General features: G+C 35.8%; 3 protein-coding genes across 3 annotated transcripts; 2 read left to right on the forward strand and 1 right to left on the reverse strand.

Annotated features, from left to right (window-relative positions):
* The first annotated feature begins 3804 nt into the window (after positions 1-3804).
* Positions 3805-4974, forward strand: LOC121798372 (transcription factor MYB14-like). The gene is made up of 3 exons (XM_042197337.1): positions 3805-4072; positions 4162-4291; positions 4419-4974. The coding sequence occupies exons 1-3, from the start codon at positions 3940-3942 to the stop codon at positions 4840-4842; spliced, it is 687 nt and encodes a 228-aa protein (XP_042053271.1). The 5' UTR covers positions 3805-3939; the 3' UTR covers positions 4843-4974.
* Positions 4975-5708: 734 nt separating this feature from the next.
* Positions 5709-10331, forward strand: LOC121798625 (pre-mRNA-splicing factor SLU7-like). Its single transcript, XM_042197714.1, has 10 exons — positions 5709-5869; positions 6185-6348; positions 6457-6569; positions 6885-7298; positions 7481-7616; positions 7710-8009; positions 8569-8785; positions 9362-9465; positions 9590-9658; positions 10011-10331. Exons 1-10 carry the CDS (start codon positions 5854-5856, stop codon positions 10086-10088), a joined length of 1611 nt encoding a protein of 536 aa, XP_042053648.1. The 5' UTR covers positions 5709-5853; the 3' UTR covers positions 10089-10331.
* Positions 10332-15113: 4782 nt separating this feature from the next.
* LOC121799524 lies at positions 15114-16104 on the reverse strand. The gene is made up of 2 exons (XM_042198920.1): positions 15733-16104; positions 15114-15659 (listed from the first exon to the last, which is right to left on the reverse strand). Exons 1-2 carry the CDS (start codon positions 15861-15863, stop codon positions 15329-15331), a joined length of 462 nt encoding a protein of 153 aa, XP_042054854.1. The 5' UTR covers positions 15864-16104; the 3' UTR covers positions 15114-15328.
* Between the last annotated feature and the right edge of the window lie 95 nt (positions 16105-16199).

Raw genomic sequence — 16199 nt, forward strand, 5'->3', positions numbered from 1 at the left:
TTCAATATATTTTCAAAAACCTATTCATTTTACTTCTCATAATTATCACAAAAATAAATAAAACCTTTTTGCCACCTTAATTTTAATTTTTTTAAAAAAATCATAATGACGTTCTTTTTATTTCCCCAAAACTCCACTTTTATAACTCATAAAATTTTATATGAATATCATTATAAATAATTGAAATTTATATGGACTAATAATTTAGGTAGTATAATTTATATTACATAGTATATTTGATTGAATTAAAAAAAATTAATTATCGTCATTATTATTGTGAATTAAATATTACACAACATTATTATCTAATATTTAAAACTTTTGATACAATGGAAAAGACTCGATCATGCAAAAGTATTGAGTATATTGAGTGTAATGATCCATGATTTTACAATATTAGTAACTAAGATTTCATTCATTTATACTAAGACCGTTCACATCCCATGCCATAAACCCCCTCTCACACGTAACTTTACTTCATTTTGAGTCGTGCAATACCCACAATAATTCATACCCCACATCAAACACCAAAATTGTATCACAATTTAATTTAATTTTCTCAAATATCTTTGATTCATCTTCCAAAAAAAATTTCCCCATTCAATTCAAAAACCTCTTAGAATTTATTTATATATTAAATATAATATATATTCAATAAAAATTACATAGCTTGACAATTAAAGTGTAATCCACTAAATATACTACAATAAAATATGAGCAGCGCCTTTCGAGTCTCTTCATCTTCTTCGACTTCTCTTCTCTTCCAGGTGAGTTTCAAAGCTTTTCTTCTTCCCTTCTACCCAACGTTTCAATATCCAAAAAAGAATTGATCTTGAAGGTATGTAAACAGTACCAATCCATCTATCTCGTCTCCGGTTTTCTCACGATGGAGGACTCTATCACAATGGCAAGGAGAACTGCGACGAACTTTGTGGAGAGTGGGCAAGAAGTTGGAAGAAGCAGAGAAAATTAATGCCCTAAATGTGTGGAATAAGAAATGATTGATAATTTAGTGAGTTTTGTAACTGATAATGTATGAAAGGGCTGGTATATTATTTGTTGTTTATAAACGTGTTTCAGTAAGAATATTTAGAGTTGCTTCTACATGTTGGGTTTCAGTTTTTAATTATGCACAATAATAATGAGAATTCATGTTTTGTATGTATGACAGAATCCATTAAACAATGTTGAATGCATTGATAAAAATAATTTTAATAAAATTATAAATTTTCAACTAAAATGACATTTTCATAAATACCTCCAAAACTTCCCTTTTATATATGTATAGATAACAACTATTTTCACATGTCTTAATTACATTCATTAATTAGATCTTTTAATCTAATAATTATAAAATACTTCAATATTAGGATTTGATTATTTTATAAATACACCCATGTGATGAGAATGACAAATGTAGGAATGTAAATCGAGAATCATGTTCAACTCTTTGCTCATAAAATTTATTATGAATGCAAAACTTTTTACTAGTTAAATGCAGTATGTACATGGTTTGAATCTTACTAAGAGCAAAATTTAAAAATTTATTCGTTTGTGCTTTATAATTCGTTGATTTTGTGTACTTGTTCGTTGGATCCATGTGCTTGTTGTTCCATCTCATTTCTCGTTAAAAATCTAATCAATCCATACCATGTACTACTATGTACATATTAATGATCCTAATTAAATTGCTTTAAATTTTTTCTTATGAAAATAAAGTGATTGAGTAACAATTTCATTGTCAAATAATAATCCTCGAAACCATATGACTTATCTTTATATATCCACCGGTTTGACTTCTCTATATTTTTAAGTCTGTGGTTTGACTTTTCATTTCTCCATAGCTGCATCAGCTTGAAACTATCTAATCTAGCTACATCAGATGTCCAAAATATATTTTCAGGAAATAGTGAGTTTGTCCTATTGCTAATTAGATAAAGAGAAATATAAGTTTCTTTTGGAGTTTGTTGGTGTTGCGCTATCCACATTGCTGTCTAATTATAATATATCTATAGTTATTACTACGCCGAATTGATATTATTTAGTCAAAACCAAATGTTAGTTGGAACGAGTCCAAGATCAAAAGGGCTCGTCGACCCTTGTCAGCCAACTCACATGGTCTGTGTGGGTTGCAAAGTGGAAAACGATGTGCGTAAGGGCGTCCTTGTGGCTCGACTCCATGCGTACGCGCAGAATGAATGCAGAAATCCTACTTTTTGTGTGTTTTTTCTCACTCGAGTAAATACCGTTTTCTGTTTATTTTGGAAGATAGACTTTTGCTGGATTTTAGAATCCGCCTTGAGGAGAAATTGAACTCCTTTGTAAGTTTATCATTAAATTCAATATCTATGGATATGGTTGCTTTTTAATCAATGTATATTTAAGTGAGCAAAACTAGCTTGATGCTGTTAGGCTGTGAGGCTTTAATTTGTAGGTGATTGCCTTATGCAAGTTGTCAAAGGTTTCCTCCATCGTTTGATTGAGGTTTTTTTTTTTTTTTTTTTTGTCTTGAGGAGGTATTCTATTCACAGCATCTTTTGCCTTCGACCTGATCTTGTCTTTCATTTATCATTGCTTGTAAAAAAAATTTCCTTAGAAATGACTAGAAATATAAACCACACACTTAATTAATCATTTTGGCTAGTATTTTTACATGGGAATACACGAACTTTTCACTCAGTATTTGGAAAATGTGCGATAGGACATTAATATAAGATTATTTTGTAAACCTTGTAGACTTAGTTTTTATAAGTACAATTTTACTGAGTCATTTGAAATGAAAGCAAGTTGGGGTTAGCTTAATTAAATCTAAATATCTAATTAGCAACTTCGACTCATTCTAAACGGATTTAGTCATCCAAACTCGATTATTACGAAGTCAATCTGACAAAACCTAATTTTATTATTCAAAATATGGATCTAAGTATAAATAATGTTTATGTGCGCGTATTTATGTAAGCTATATCCGAAGTGTGTGCGCGTGCAACTTATGATACTAAATGACATTATTGCTACAATCAATCATTTGATTGGAAGCTGAAATTCTCAGCTTAATTAGCTTTCCTTTTTTCCATACCTTGGACAACCATGTACTCCTTCTATTAGTAAAAATAATTTTACTTTTCATTTTAGTGTTTCTATCAAAATTAGTCTCGTTTATATATATGGAAACTTTTCCACTTTTTTTGTCATTTTCTTTCTTATTTTATCTATTTTTTTTCATGCACTACTCGTTGCATATTAAAACGTATGTTGTCCACAACTAAGACTATTTTTCATCGGTGGATGTAAAAAATATTTACAATATAATCTAGCTAGAAGCTGGACAATTCCAAACACGAGCAACATTATGGTTAATTGCAGTCGACAAACTACTACCCTCAAACTATACAATAACACTTGCACTTTCCTAAAAAAAGGGAAGAAACGAAATTCAATAGAAACCAAAAAACTGAGATCGTGTAACATTCAATTTTGTTCGTTACAATATGTAGTCTGCAAATTAGCACCCTGCATGGTGATTTTTTTTAAAAACCCACACACATGCAATAACAATAAAATTGCCCCCACCGCCACCTAATAATAATAATACTCCATATATAATCATAACAATAATAATAAATCTGCAAGTAGGAAGGCCCCACGTGTTGTTTGACCATTCAAATAACATATCCGATGCGTAAATAAGTTGTGTTTCGTGGAAAGTGTGGCCATCGACTATTTCACCCTTGTTAGTGTCGTTACTACTAACGGGTCCACCATTTTCCCATAGTCCAACTATATAAATATCCATTGCTTTGCATATTATTTCTCCACCTCCATCATTCATCATCAGAGCATAAGTTCAACCCAAAACAGTTCCTTGCTAAAGAATAAAGATTAAAGAAGAAGAAAAAAATCCCAAGAAAAAAGAAACTATATACTTGATTCATCTCATCAATGGTGAGAGCTCCATGCTGCGAAAAAACGGGCCTGAAGAAGGGCCCGTGGACTGCGGAAGAAGATCTGATTCTAATCAACTTCATCACCCAAAATGGCCATCCCAATTGGCGGGCTCTTCCCAAACGGGCCGGTACGTCTATGACCCAATATTTTGCATTATTTTTCTTCTATACCAACATACGGGCTTTACTTACGGGCTTCATCGCTGTCCCTTTTCAGGATTGCTGAGGTGTGGTAAGAGCTGCCGTCTCCGGTGGATGAACTACCTGCGGCCCGATATTAGGAGAGGGAATTTTAGTCGAGAAGAAGAGGATACCATCATTCAATTGCATGTACAATTGGGAAACAAGTATGTACTATGAATTAACCAATACTTTTCTTTCAATTACTTTTGCTATAGGAGTACTATTTTTTTTTTTTTTAAATTCGAATAATTGCTTGAATGATACTCCTTTTTAAACCCTTGTTTTATTAAGGTGGTCTGTGATTGCATCGAGATTGCCGGGGCGGACAGACAACGAAATCAAGAATGTTTGGCACACGCACTTGAAGAAGCGTGCTGCCGGAAAAACGGAAATCAAGAATGGAGAAACTGATTACTCATCTGATTATTCCCGGAAAGTGGAGCTCAGATCGCCGGGGGACTCCCTCAGTGAGGTCTCATCCGTCGTCACCTCCGACGACGCTTTGATGTCGGATTTGTTGGACAAGTGGCCAGAGATGGGCGATAATTTCTGGTCGGAGATTTTTACGGCGGAGGAATGGAGTGGCAGTAGTGATTTCTCATCTGGCAACAGCGATCCACAGCCGCAATTTGCTGACCCGGAATTACATATGGAAGACAGCAGTTTTTGGCGGGACGTGTTTAATAGAGCTGAAGAAAACGTTATGTACATATAGATATAGTAGTACATAGAATCACTATAATGAATGACTTATTTAATTATTTATTTACAACGATGTTACAAATTTCATGCTTTGTGCATGGAGAAATTTAGTTCATTTTCAGACAAATTGCATGATTATTTAACCTACGAAAATTATTGATGATAAATATTCAGAAACTATCATTTTCAAATTAGTTAATAGAACTATGAATAGACAATCCATTTTATAGCTCTGCAGTATTGAATATTGATGTGAGTCGCATAATATATGGAGAGTACTATTATAGAATAACTTTGAAGTTGATCTATAGAAAATGAGATTTGACACCGTCCCTGAATTAGGAAGGATCATATATAGTACTCCTAGTTTTATACCTTCATATAAAATTCAAGTATAATACTAGGAGATTAAATAAAAATCAAGTATAAAGCTAAAAAAGTGTAGTAGTATCATATAAAATCCTTATTGGGCTATCAATTGGCCCTCCATACCTTCACAACCCAGAGGTCCTGTTGAATGAACTGGAGTGGCCATTTGAATTTTGAAAATTGAATTTCATAGACATTTTCATATATTATTATTGAGTCTCAAAATAACAAAGTAATTTAAATATATAATACTAGAAGATTAAATAAAAATCAAGTATAAAGCTAAAAAAATGCCAAACTATGTTAATATTAAATCCATACTCGGGTTTGTGATTGATTAATAACGCCCAAAATTCATGTAGTATGAATTATGGATGAATATACTTTTAAGTCTGATTTTTGGCTTGATATTTAATAATAGTAATATTAGTTTTAAATATATTTAATTTTTTTTAAAAGGACAATTCTAATTATTAAGTCGGTGGATAATGTCACGAAAAACGGAATTAATAGAATTGAGATTTGAGACCCCTGCTGTATACCCGCCTTTACCCTTTCCTTCTCTAAATTCCACAAATTCTCATTCATCCCCTTCCAAGTTCCTGCTAGGGTTCCACAATTCAATTAAGTTCGTTCCCAATTTGCTCTCTAAATCATGGCGACTGCGTCAGGTACATCCTGCGCTTTTTAATTTTAATTCATCACCATGTCGTAATTTTTCTCTGTATTACATCGATCGATTGTTCCCCCATCTTTGCTATTCGATTGTTTGTTTAGCCGGAAATAATTGACACGAACTCCATCGATTTTCCATGAGTGACCTGTGATGACGATCAAGTTCATACCTTTTGTTCTTCGAATGCTTGTTCCTTAATTATTTGGGCATCTAGATTTAGCCCATCTTTCCAGGATTACTCATCATTTTTTTTTTCAAATTTTTCCTATTGGATTTGTTGTTAATGTTGTTTTTGTTTTGGGGATCACAGTGGCCTTTAAATCAAGGGAGGATCACCGAAAGCAACTTGAACTAGAAGAGGCCCGTAAGGCTGGGCTCGCACCGGCTGAAGTGGATGAAGATGGAAAGGAAATCAATCCTCACATTCCACAGTATATGTCTTCTGCGCCTTGGTACCTCAATGCTGAGAGACCGGTACGTCCTGTGATCATGTGAAGTTGTCCTATTTTGTTGTACTCGGCAGAGTGGTTTCCTAGACTAGAGATATGGAGTGCTCATTGTTTAGCTTCTTTTTTTCTTCAGAGTTTGAAGCATCAAAGGAAGTGGAAATCTGATCCAAATTATACCAAGTCGTGGTATGACAGAGGTGCCAAGACTTTTCAAGCTGAAAAATTCAGGAAGGGTGCTTGTGAAAAGTAAGTGAAACGTAGTGTCCATTTGTATGCTCCGAGATGGTTACTGAAAAGATTGTAATAGTCGAAAAACTGGAATTCCATGTTGAACCTGCATTGTGTGTTCTTAGGTTTTTGTATGTCCACTTTTTAGTTACAAATACCACAATGTCATTTTAGACTTTGCCACTATAGATAGGAACGGAAACCATGGATTGCTGTTTTTATGATTGAATGGCGAACACCAAATAAGCATGTACAAGTTTAATTTTACTGGTGACTGTATTTTTAGATAAAATTTTATGTTATGCTGGTTCTGAGCTTTCATGCTTGCTGCAGCTGTGGGGCTTTGACACACGACAAGAAGGCTTGTGTGGAAAGACCACGGAAATTAGGAGCCAAATGGACAGGCAAGCATATTGCCCCAGATGAGAAGATAGAGACCTTTGAGCTTGATTATGATGGGAAGAGAGATCGATGGAATGGATATGATGCTGCATCTTATAAACATGTCATTCAGAGATATGAAGCCAAGGATGAAGCAAGAAGCAAATATTTGAAGGACGAACAGCTCAAGAAGTTGGAGGAGAAAAATAATAATCAAAACAAAGAAGATGGTGTTAGTGATGATGAGGATAATGAAGACAATCTAAAAGTTGATGAGGCCAAGGTTGATGAGAGCAAGCAAATGGACTTCGCAAAGGTTGAGAAGCGTGTGCGTACTACGGGTGGTGGTAGCACAGGAACTGTCAGGTATATATGTGTATTCTTTCTGTCCACCACCACCACATATATGCATCTACTCCGCAGAAACATATTTACTCTCACATTATTCTTGATGAGATGAAACTAGAATGTTGTTGGAAATAACTGTTTTCAAGCACTTTGAAGCTGAAATTGAAAATTATACCCTATTATCATTCTCTTGTTATCAGGAATTTACGTATTAGAGAGGATACTGCAAAATATCTTCTCAATCTTGATGTTAACTCTGCCCACTATGACCCCAAGACCCGTTCTATGCGTGAGGACCCTCTTCCAGACATGGATCCGAATGAGAAGTTCTATGCTGTAAGTTTACTTACCCGTGCTAGTTGTTATGGCTGCTATTGCTCTTGCATGATGATTCTTGCTTATACAATTTGCAACCTATGGAAATTATAGGGAGACAACCAGAATAGAGTTAGTGGTCAAGCTTTGGAGTTCAAACAGCTGAATGTTCATGCTTGGGAGGCATTTGACAAGGGTCATGATGTTCATATGCAAGCTGCTCCTTCACAAGCCGAGTTGCTTTATAAAAATTTCAAGATCAACAAGGAGAAGTTGAAGTCCCATACTAAAGACAAAATCATGGAAAAGTATGGTAATGCTGCTACTGGCGAAGTACTTCCACGAGAACTTTTACTGGGCCAAAGCGAGCGGGAGGTTGAATATGATCGTGCGGGTAGGATCATAAAAGGCCAGGTATGGACCAACTGTGCCTCTGTCTCCTTGATAAGATGTTGTTGACTTGTTGACATCTCTTTTCTACCTTAAATGCTTCCATGTCTGTGTAGTTTTCTCTAACATTCAGAAGTTGTAACTGCTTATGTCATGTGATGTTTTAATGCATAGTTATTTTTCCAAAATGTTGTGTTAGTCTAACAGTGTAATTTGCATATGTCTCACCGCTCTCAAAATGCTGCTGTTTCATTATATTCTTGGAATTATTTGTGAAATCTTTTTTTTACAGCAATGATGAACCAATGTGTGTTTTTCCCTTCATATTTCCTCCATGTGCTTTCGACTTGAATTTCATCTGGTAGTCATTATATGTTTGCTGAGTTCCACTTGGATTTTTATTTCATAGACACTTCTTATTGTGACTGCATATCGAGGGAGATAAAAGTGAATTGGGTAGTAGTATGAAATTTCTGTGTTTCCCCCATGCTTAGCCTGTAGAAAATTTTATGTGCACGTTGTTTACCGTCTTGGTATACATTTTGTGAGTGGAAATGACACGTTGATTGCATGATATTTGCAGGAGATGGCTCTTCCAAAGAGCAAGTATGAAGAAGATGTTTACATAAACAACCACACAACTGTTTGGGGTTCATGGTGGAAAGATCATCAATGGGGCTACAAATGTTGCCACCAGACAGTAAGGAACAGTTACTGTACTGGTGCTGCTGGTATTGAGGCTGCTGAAGCTTCAGCAGACCTTATGAAAGCTAATATAGCTCGTAAGGAGGCTACTGAAGGTAATAACTTCGATGTTAATTACTGCATTAAGCTATTTGAAAGTTGTCATAATCTGAGATGGAGTTACATATTTCACAACCTTGTAGTAACTCTTTTGAAGAAAATTTGTAGTTTTTTTCTTTACCCAAAACAATTAATGACTTTTTCAATATTCAATGTGATAGCCGCCTAAAATTTGTGCAAGCAAAATTGTTCACGTGGATTAGTTCTTTTCAAGTGTTCAAATGCACCCCCTATGCAACAATACTCTATTTGGTTTCCTACAAAAGTATACCACTTCCCGTTTTAGAACATGGCCCCACACTCTTCTCTATATTTCAACCTTATGAACACCTCTTATTTACCAAAAACAACATATTTACTACATAGAGGGACCCTTGGTAATTACCCTGTTTTCACTCAAAACATATACCAGCCATTTTCTCAAAACTAGGGAGTATTTCTCATTAAATCTATCTAACATACAGGAGAAAATGAGTTTTTACGAAGAAGTTAGCTAGTACACATGCTACTTTGTACATCTAGAATCATGTATATGGATTGCAGCGTGTCTGATAATTTATTTTTGAAAGCAGAAGCACCTGCAGCAGCCGAGGAGAAAAGAATTGCTACATGGGGATCAGAGGTACCTGACGATCTGGTTCTAGACCAGAAAAGACTTAGTGAGGCACTTCAGAAGGTGAACTTCTTTAATTCAATAATGTTTTGTAACAGTCCAGTTCTTGAATCATTTTCTGTTGTGCTCTTCTCCTAGTAGTAGCTTGTTATTTAATCGGTGGTTGAAACTTTTTTTCTTATGATAGGAGGATGAACGGAAGAGAGAGGAGAGGGATGAAAGGAAACGGAAATACAACGTGAAGTGGAACGATGAGGTACTTTGACACACATGCAATCAACTTTCTGTCAACTATAATAGTACTCCCTCCGTCCCATAAAAATATGTGCATTTTCCATTTTCCATTTTCCATTTTCGTCCGTCCCACAGAAATATGTGCATTACATTTTTGGAAAGTTATATCATTTAAATAATGCAGGTCCCACTATCCACTAACTCTACTTTAACCACCATTTTCCTCCTCTCTCTTACTTTACCATACCATTCTCATCCATCTCTCTTACTCTACCAATTTTGTCTTAATTCTCGTGCCACACCCAATGCCATATTTTTATGGGACGGAGGGAGTAATATACTTCTTCCGGTTTTGACCTTTATTCACCGTTCAGGTTACACCTGAAGATATGGAAGCTTTCAGGATGAAGAGGGTCCATCACGACGATCCAATGAAGGATTTCTTGAATTAATTGGTGTTTGAAGAACACAAATCCAAACTTGGTTGCAAGCTGCAGTTTAAGTTTTAGAGAGTGCTAAAAGTGTCTTTAGTTCTTCGTTGTTGTACTTGCCTAATCTCTTGCTTTATGTAAATCAAAATATTAACAGAGAGCTGCTGTTGTTGATCTGGAATAACTTGATGCAATTATGATACACGATGATGAACTCTGTTGTAATGCTTGCTTCAAAATATCAATGTTTCATGGTTGGATACATATTGTGGAGAATGTTAGTTACTATCTTTACACAGAATGATCTCGAGAATTTGGGTAGTGCAATACATAATTCTACAGATTTGATGTCTCATTTCCTGATGAAGAAAAACTGGGAAGAATTTATTTGCATTTCCTAGTTGACCTAAGATACAATGGAGGCTACAACCGCCGTGCCTGAATCTCTTGCTGTCGCATCTCAGCCCGAAATCGAGCTATAAACTCGTCAGCCCTAGCATCTATCCCATCCATTTGTGGTGAATTAAGCACCATGGACTCCCATACATCATCACCATCAGTTGATGTTTCTTCCTTACTGGATTCTGGCCTGAGCACCAAGGACTCCCACACATCATTACCATTAGTAGTTGTTTCTTCCTTACCGGATTCTGACTCGCCACAGTCGTCGTTGCTGGTTGTCCGATTGGGGTTCTGGCTTTTGTTCAAGCTGCTGGAGGATGAAGGCTTGGTTGTTTGTCCAGGTGAAACAACATGCTCACTAACTAGAGAAACAGGTTGCACGAAGAGGTGGTCGACGAAGACGGGGGGCGGCCGCCTCTGGGAGTAGCAATGATGGTTCTTGTGGTGTATGGCAGTGTGTTTCTTGAACTTCTTGGGCTGAATGGAAAGGGGTGGCAAGGAAAGTTTCTTGGATGTTTTGTAGGATCTGTGTTTCTGCTTCTTGTTCACCTTTGATCTGATGAGTTTGAGGGGCAGTTTGTTAGTTAAGACCTTCCACAACCTTCTGTGGGGCAGCAGCCTCTTCAAATTCAGACAAGACATAGCAGAGTATTTTAGCAGAAAAGAAGAAGCGAAGGAGAAAGAGGGTGCTGATCATATGGTGAGGGGAGATCTTATATTTATAATGTGTGTGTGTGTGTGAGTGTGAGAGAGAGAGAGAGAGAGAGAGAGAGGGGAATCAGCATAACTTTGGACTTAAACCTTACGCTAAATAGCTGTGTGTGTTTCTACATGAATGGGTAGAAGCATATGGGAAAGTATTAATTTGTAAATTAACTAAGTGATCACTTTATTTAGTTATATAGGAGATTCGAATATCCTTTTTGGAGAGTGGAGTCCACAAGGGTGGTACCTTACCCTAGAAGAAAAATGCTTCTGGAAAATCGAATCTCTGGTTTCATTTTATTACTATTACTATTACTATTACTATTACTATTACTATTACTATTATTATTATTATGCCTTTTACAAAGTTGAATATGATTCTTTCTTAGCTTACAACTTACGTGCGTTCACTCCATGGCCACAACTCAATCTACTCGCTAACATATTAATTAGGAAGGGATAAACATAATATATTCACTTCATATTAATCTCTTCAGTTCCAACGCATGCATTATGTAACTAACTGTTTTAGTCATATTTTGAAAGTTCAAAAAGGCTGAAATAAAAAAAAGTTGAGTAGTTTAGATTTTCAACTCAAATAGTGTCTAGAACACGTATTTCTTTTATTACGCGAATTGTTGTTAGAAGACTCGTACGTGGTGTCTTAATACTCGGTTTTAAGTTTTAACTATTAAATCCGGATCCTCGCTGATTCTTGAGATTTCATTTTTTCACAAAATGATTATTAGATGTTCTTTGTTCTATTTTATCTAATGGTCGATCTGAGATATTCAGAATAAAATGATCTTCCAAGATTTTGTGCCGGATTGCGAGCTTGAGAAGAAAAAATTGATTTGGCAACTAAGATTGTGGACAAGATAGCCTAGTTTTAGCGCGATGGCCATGTTAGCTTTTGGGTGTCCGTTAGTTGTCTTTTGTCGTGTCACTGAGGGAGTTTGTTAGTTTGAATTACCTTTGTATATTGTTTTGTTGTCATTTTATCTTGGACGTAAGGAGTATTTACTTGCTCTATTATTTAATTAGAATTGGGCGGTGTTCGGTTTCCTAAGTAAAATAATACTAAGATATAATCTAAGATTCAGTTGTGAGATTATTTTAGTCATATGGGGTTAGCTAAGACTAATTATCCCATGATTATTCATTTAGGAGGGAGTCTGTGAGTTTGAATCACATGAACCAAACACATTACATATTTAGTCCCGGGATACAATCATTGCAAACCGAACACCCCCTTAGTAGACTGAAAGTAGTTGATCAATATTAATTTGCTTTGATATTCTTCCCTTCAACAAATTAGTGTTTCTTTTAGTTTATTTCCTTTAATTTAATTTTTTCTTATGTTTTAAGATTTCTTTTGCCAAAATAAACGCCTCATTGTTGGACTAAAAAGGCACATTTGAAGATTAATATATTATGTGTTTTTGAGTTCTCTCTTGAATTTTCGATTAATTGAAACTTTTATCAAACTGATCAAACATGACTTATTTCACAATCGTTTGTAGTATCATTCATCTCAACTGCACGACTTATCCACAATTCCTTTATACTCGTTGTAGCGTCATCCATCTACAATTACAAAACTTCCGCCGTGTTCCAAGTCGATATATTAACGAGGATCATATCAAGAATTAATTTCTCCCAAACCAAATGCATTTAATTAATGAAGTGACTAATCCTATTTAATTAAGTTGTGTTGGCACAACTAATTAAATTAATTTATCCAAAACCAAACACATTTCTATTTACCTAAAGTAATTAATTGGCCTAATTTTAGTTAGTTAAGTCGATCCTATTAAATTAAGATTAACTAAATCAATTCAAAATTAAAAGTGCCGCTTTGTAGTATTCTTTCTCCCAAATAGTAGTAATATTTTACCGCTATGTTTATCCCACAACCAATATATATAAATAATAGTAGTAGAATGAATTGCAATTTCTCATAATTTCAGTATCTACAGTACACACCTAAATTTAGTGTAGTACACTGTAAAAAATTGCAAAATAAGTAGAAAAGGGATTTGGATTTGGATTTGGATTTGCAATATTATTAGCTGAGCTTTGTACAACAAAAATAAAATTTGCAATATGGACAGAGATGATTTTAGAGGCATGCACTCCCGCCACGTTATATTTTTCTCTTTTCTCGCAATGAACTCTCTCCTCACATTATCACATGAATTTGCACTATTCCTTCAATATTCCTATAGTAAATGCACAATTTCAATAAAAAAGACTCATAATTAATGTGATAGTATTATACATTCAAATAAGAATTATAATAATTGGAATTGAAAAATACAGTATATGAATAAAAAAGTACTCCACTTAATCTTGCAAGTCAATCTATAAGACTAAGTTTATCGGCGTGGGAGGGTCGACCTCCACGTCAGAAATTCAATTAAAAAAAAAATTAATTGACACAAGAGTCTCTCTCTCTCTTGGACCTAGGTCCGTTTCTCTCTTCCAACCGACCGAGAGGTCTCTCCACCTCTTTCACCCCTCAGCCAATGAGATTGTGCCAAATGGCACAATTTCATTGGCTGATATTATTATTTTTAATAATTAATATATTTTTAATATATTATATTAAAAAATTATAAAATTTATACCAAAATTCATAATTTTTCTTCCTCTATATATAGAGACCACATTTGCTATAGTTTTGCACAAAAAAAATATTATCTTTTCTCCTCCTATAATCCTTATTGTTTAGTAGAATTTCATATTTTCTAGTTTCCCTTGTTGCTAGCTATGGAGGATGATGAGGATATTATATTTTTAGTTTGTCCATTATTACGTTTTTCGATAAATTTATAATAATAAGTATTTGATGTAATAATAATAGTATTAAAAATAATATAAAAATAAATATATAATAGTGTGGTTGGGTGGTCATTGATAAACCATGAAAATATGTGTGGTTGGGTTGGGTGAATATTAATGATGTGGAAGATGATGTGGAGGAGATAAAAATGAATTAAATATTGAAAAAGTGGATGGTTGGGTTGGGTTGGAGGTTGCTGATAAACATGGTCTAACAGAACGGGTCTATGATGTATTAGAGCATCCACTACGCTGTCCCCCCATCGTTCCATAACCGTCCCTTAAACTACTATTTAAGCGCCCCACTGTACTTTATTCCTCCATCCCTTAACTAAGAGACGGAACCTGCAACACTTCGTCCCTTAAATTACTATTTATTCAATTTCATTTTTTATTTTTTTTCCAACCCAATTCAATTAAAACAAACACATTTTATTAAAAAACACACTTTATTTGAGAGGAAATTGAGATGATAGGAAAAATAGATGTGTAATTGTATGTAAAATGAGGATGAGTTTAGGAGTGTATAGAGTAAAAAAATTAATAAAAAAATTAAAAAAAAAAACAAAAAACGGTATTATTACAGTTAGAATTTTTTTCCATTTATTTTTATTTTTTTTAAAAAAAATCGAATTTTGTAAAAAAAAATATTTATTGCGTCAGCACGTGACGACGCCCACTCACGGGCCGGCGAGTGGGCGTCACGCATGACGCTGGGTCCCACGTCGCCTAGGCGCGTGGCGAGACGGCCCATCGCTTGTCTCAGCGACACAGGACGGGACGGCGAGCTGCAACGCGTTGCGCGACGAACCCGTCTCTCCAGAACGGGTCGCGGGATGCCGGCGCGACGCGTAGTGGATGCTCTTAGAAGTCGGGATGGAAAAAAAGAAGTGGCCCTAATCCTAATTCAACACAAATTTAATTAATCACGACTAGTAATTAAGCCCTAACGATAAGACTACGAAAAAATGCACACATTAAATTAATTTCCAATACAAATGAATGTTTCTTCCCCTTTCTTCTTTCATCTTTTCTTTCTATAGCAGCAGCGCCCACCTCCCCCAAACCCCTCCCTCGTCAGTAAAAAACTCAAGAAATACACAACTGTTTTCCTTGATGCATATGAAGAAACTATAATCCGATCTAAGCACTAAACATCTAGTAGGAGTAATATAAAACTAGTAGTTCTAAATCGCAATGGTAAAAAAGAAAAAAGAAAAAAGCAAATAATTGCAGATACCAGAATCCAAACCATCGCTTTCACCACATCCCAAAATCCCCACAAATTCTTTCCTATTGTTATAGAAATATCAAGCACAGTTGTGATTGGCCTGAAGAAACCTCTCCGCCAGAGCGGCGGCGGCGGCGTCTGAAACGAGGGCCTGAATGAGCAGCGTCTTGACCTCCCAGGCGGCGAAAGGATACCCTTTTCTAGCGTAGGAGTTGAGCAGCGCCGCCGTGGACTCCTTGAGCAGCCGCGCGAAGACATTCTGGGTATCATCAGGTTCGTCCCTGGCCGCCGCCTCCAGCAGCGTGAGGTCGGGCCGGAAACGCTCCAAGGCCTGCGACCCGAAAACGTTGGAGACCGTGGACCTGTGGGGAACCATCTTCGGCCACAACTCGCTCCTGCTGCTCCAATACCTGCAAATACACAAGGAATTTAATTAATTTCAAGATCCAAACTTTGTAGAGACAAGTGGGGTTGTTAATTTACTGAGGAGTGCATGTTCCTCTGGATCTTGTGTAGAGGAATCCGGGCCTGGGCTCATGAGCCGCCGCCATTGATGAAGCGGCGAGGAAAAAAAAGATGGATGTGAGAACAAGGATTGGATTGTTGACAGGCATTGCTACACTAAAGAATGTTAGATCTTTTTCATGGTTTTCCAGAGAAGTGGATTGTGCTTTCGGGTTATATGGAAATGGGGTATGTGTTGTGTAGCAGAGGAGAGGAGGGAGGAGTAGTTGTGCACTGCTTGTATTTGTCTATTTGGATCACTATTGTGTGTAGGAATAGAGAGAGAGACGGTCTGTCCGCCTGTCTTCTTCCTCGTGAGGCGTGAGTAGTGTGCTTTCAATACTTCTTGTTTTTTGTTGAGCTATTCCTATGGTGTATGGTTTTACGATTTTACCCAAATCTCAATACTCATTCACATTTTTTATATTTTATTATCTCTATCGCTT

Source organism: Salvia splendens, chromosome 4 (genome assembly GCF_004379255.2).
Source record: "Salvia splendens isolate huo1 chromosome 4, SspV2, whole genome shotgun sequence".
NCBI lineage: Eukaryota > Viridiplantae > Streptophyta > Magnoliopsida > Lamiales > Lamiaceae > Salvia > Salvia splendens.

Coding starts and splice junctions, on each gene's coding strand:
- LOC121798372 (XM_042197337.1), top strand. CDS start 3,940: ATGGTGAGAGCTCCATGCTGCGAAAAAACGGGCCTGAAGAAGGGCCCG. Junction 4,073..4,161: donor GGCTCTTCCCAAACGGGCCG/GTACGTCTATGA, acceptor GTCCCTTTTCAG/GATTGCTGAGGTGTGGTAAG. Junction 4,292..4,418: donor CATGTACAATTGGGAAACAA/GTATGTACTATG, acceptor TGTTTTATTAAG/GTGGTCTGTGATTGCATCGA.
- LOC121798625 (XM_042197714.1), top strand. Junction 6,349..6,456: donor ACCTCAATGCTGAGAGACCG/GTACGTCCTGTG, acceptor TTTTTTCTTCAG/AGTTTGAAGCATCAAAGGAA. Junction 9,659..10,010: donor ACGTGAAGTGGAACGATGAG/GTACTTTGACAC, acceptor TTCACCGTTCAG/GTTACACCTGAAGATATGGA.
- LOC121799524 (XM_042198920.1), bottom strand. CDS start 15,863: ATGCCTGTCAACAATCCAATCCTTGTTCTCACATCCATCTTTTTTTTC. Junction 15,660..15,732: donor AGAGGAACATGCACTCCTCA/GTAAATTAACAA, acceptor GTGTATTTGCAG/GTATTGGAGCAGCAGGAGCG.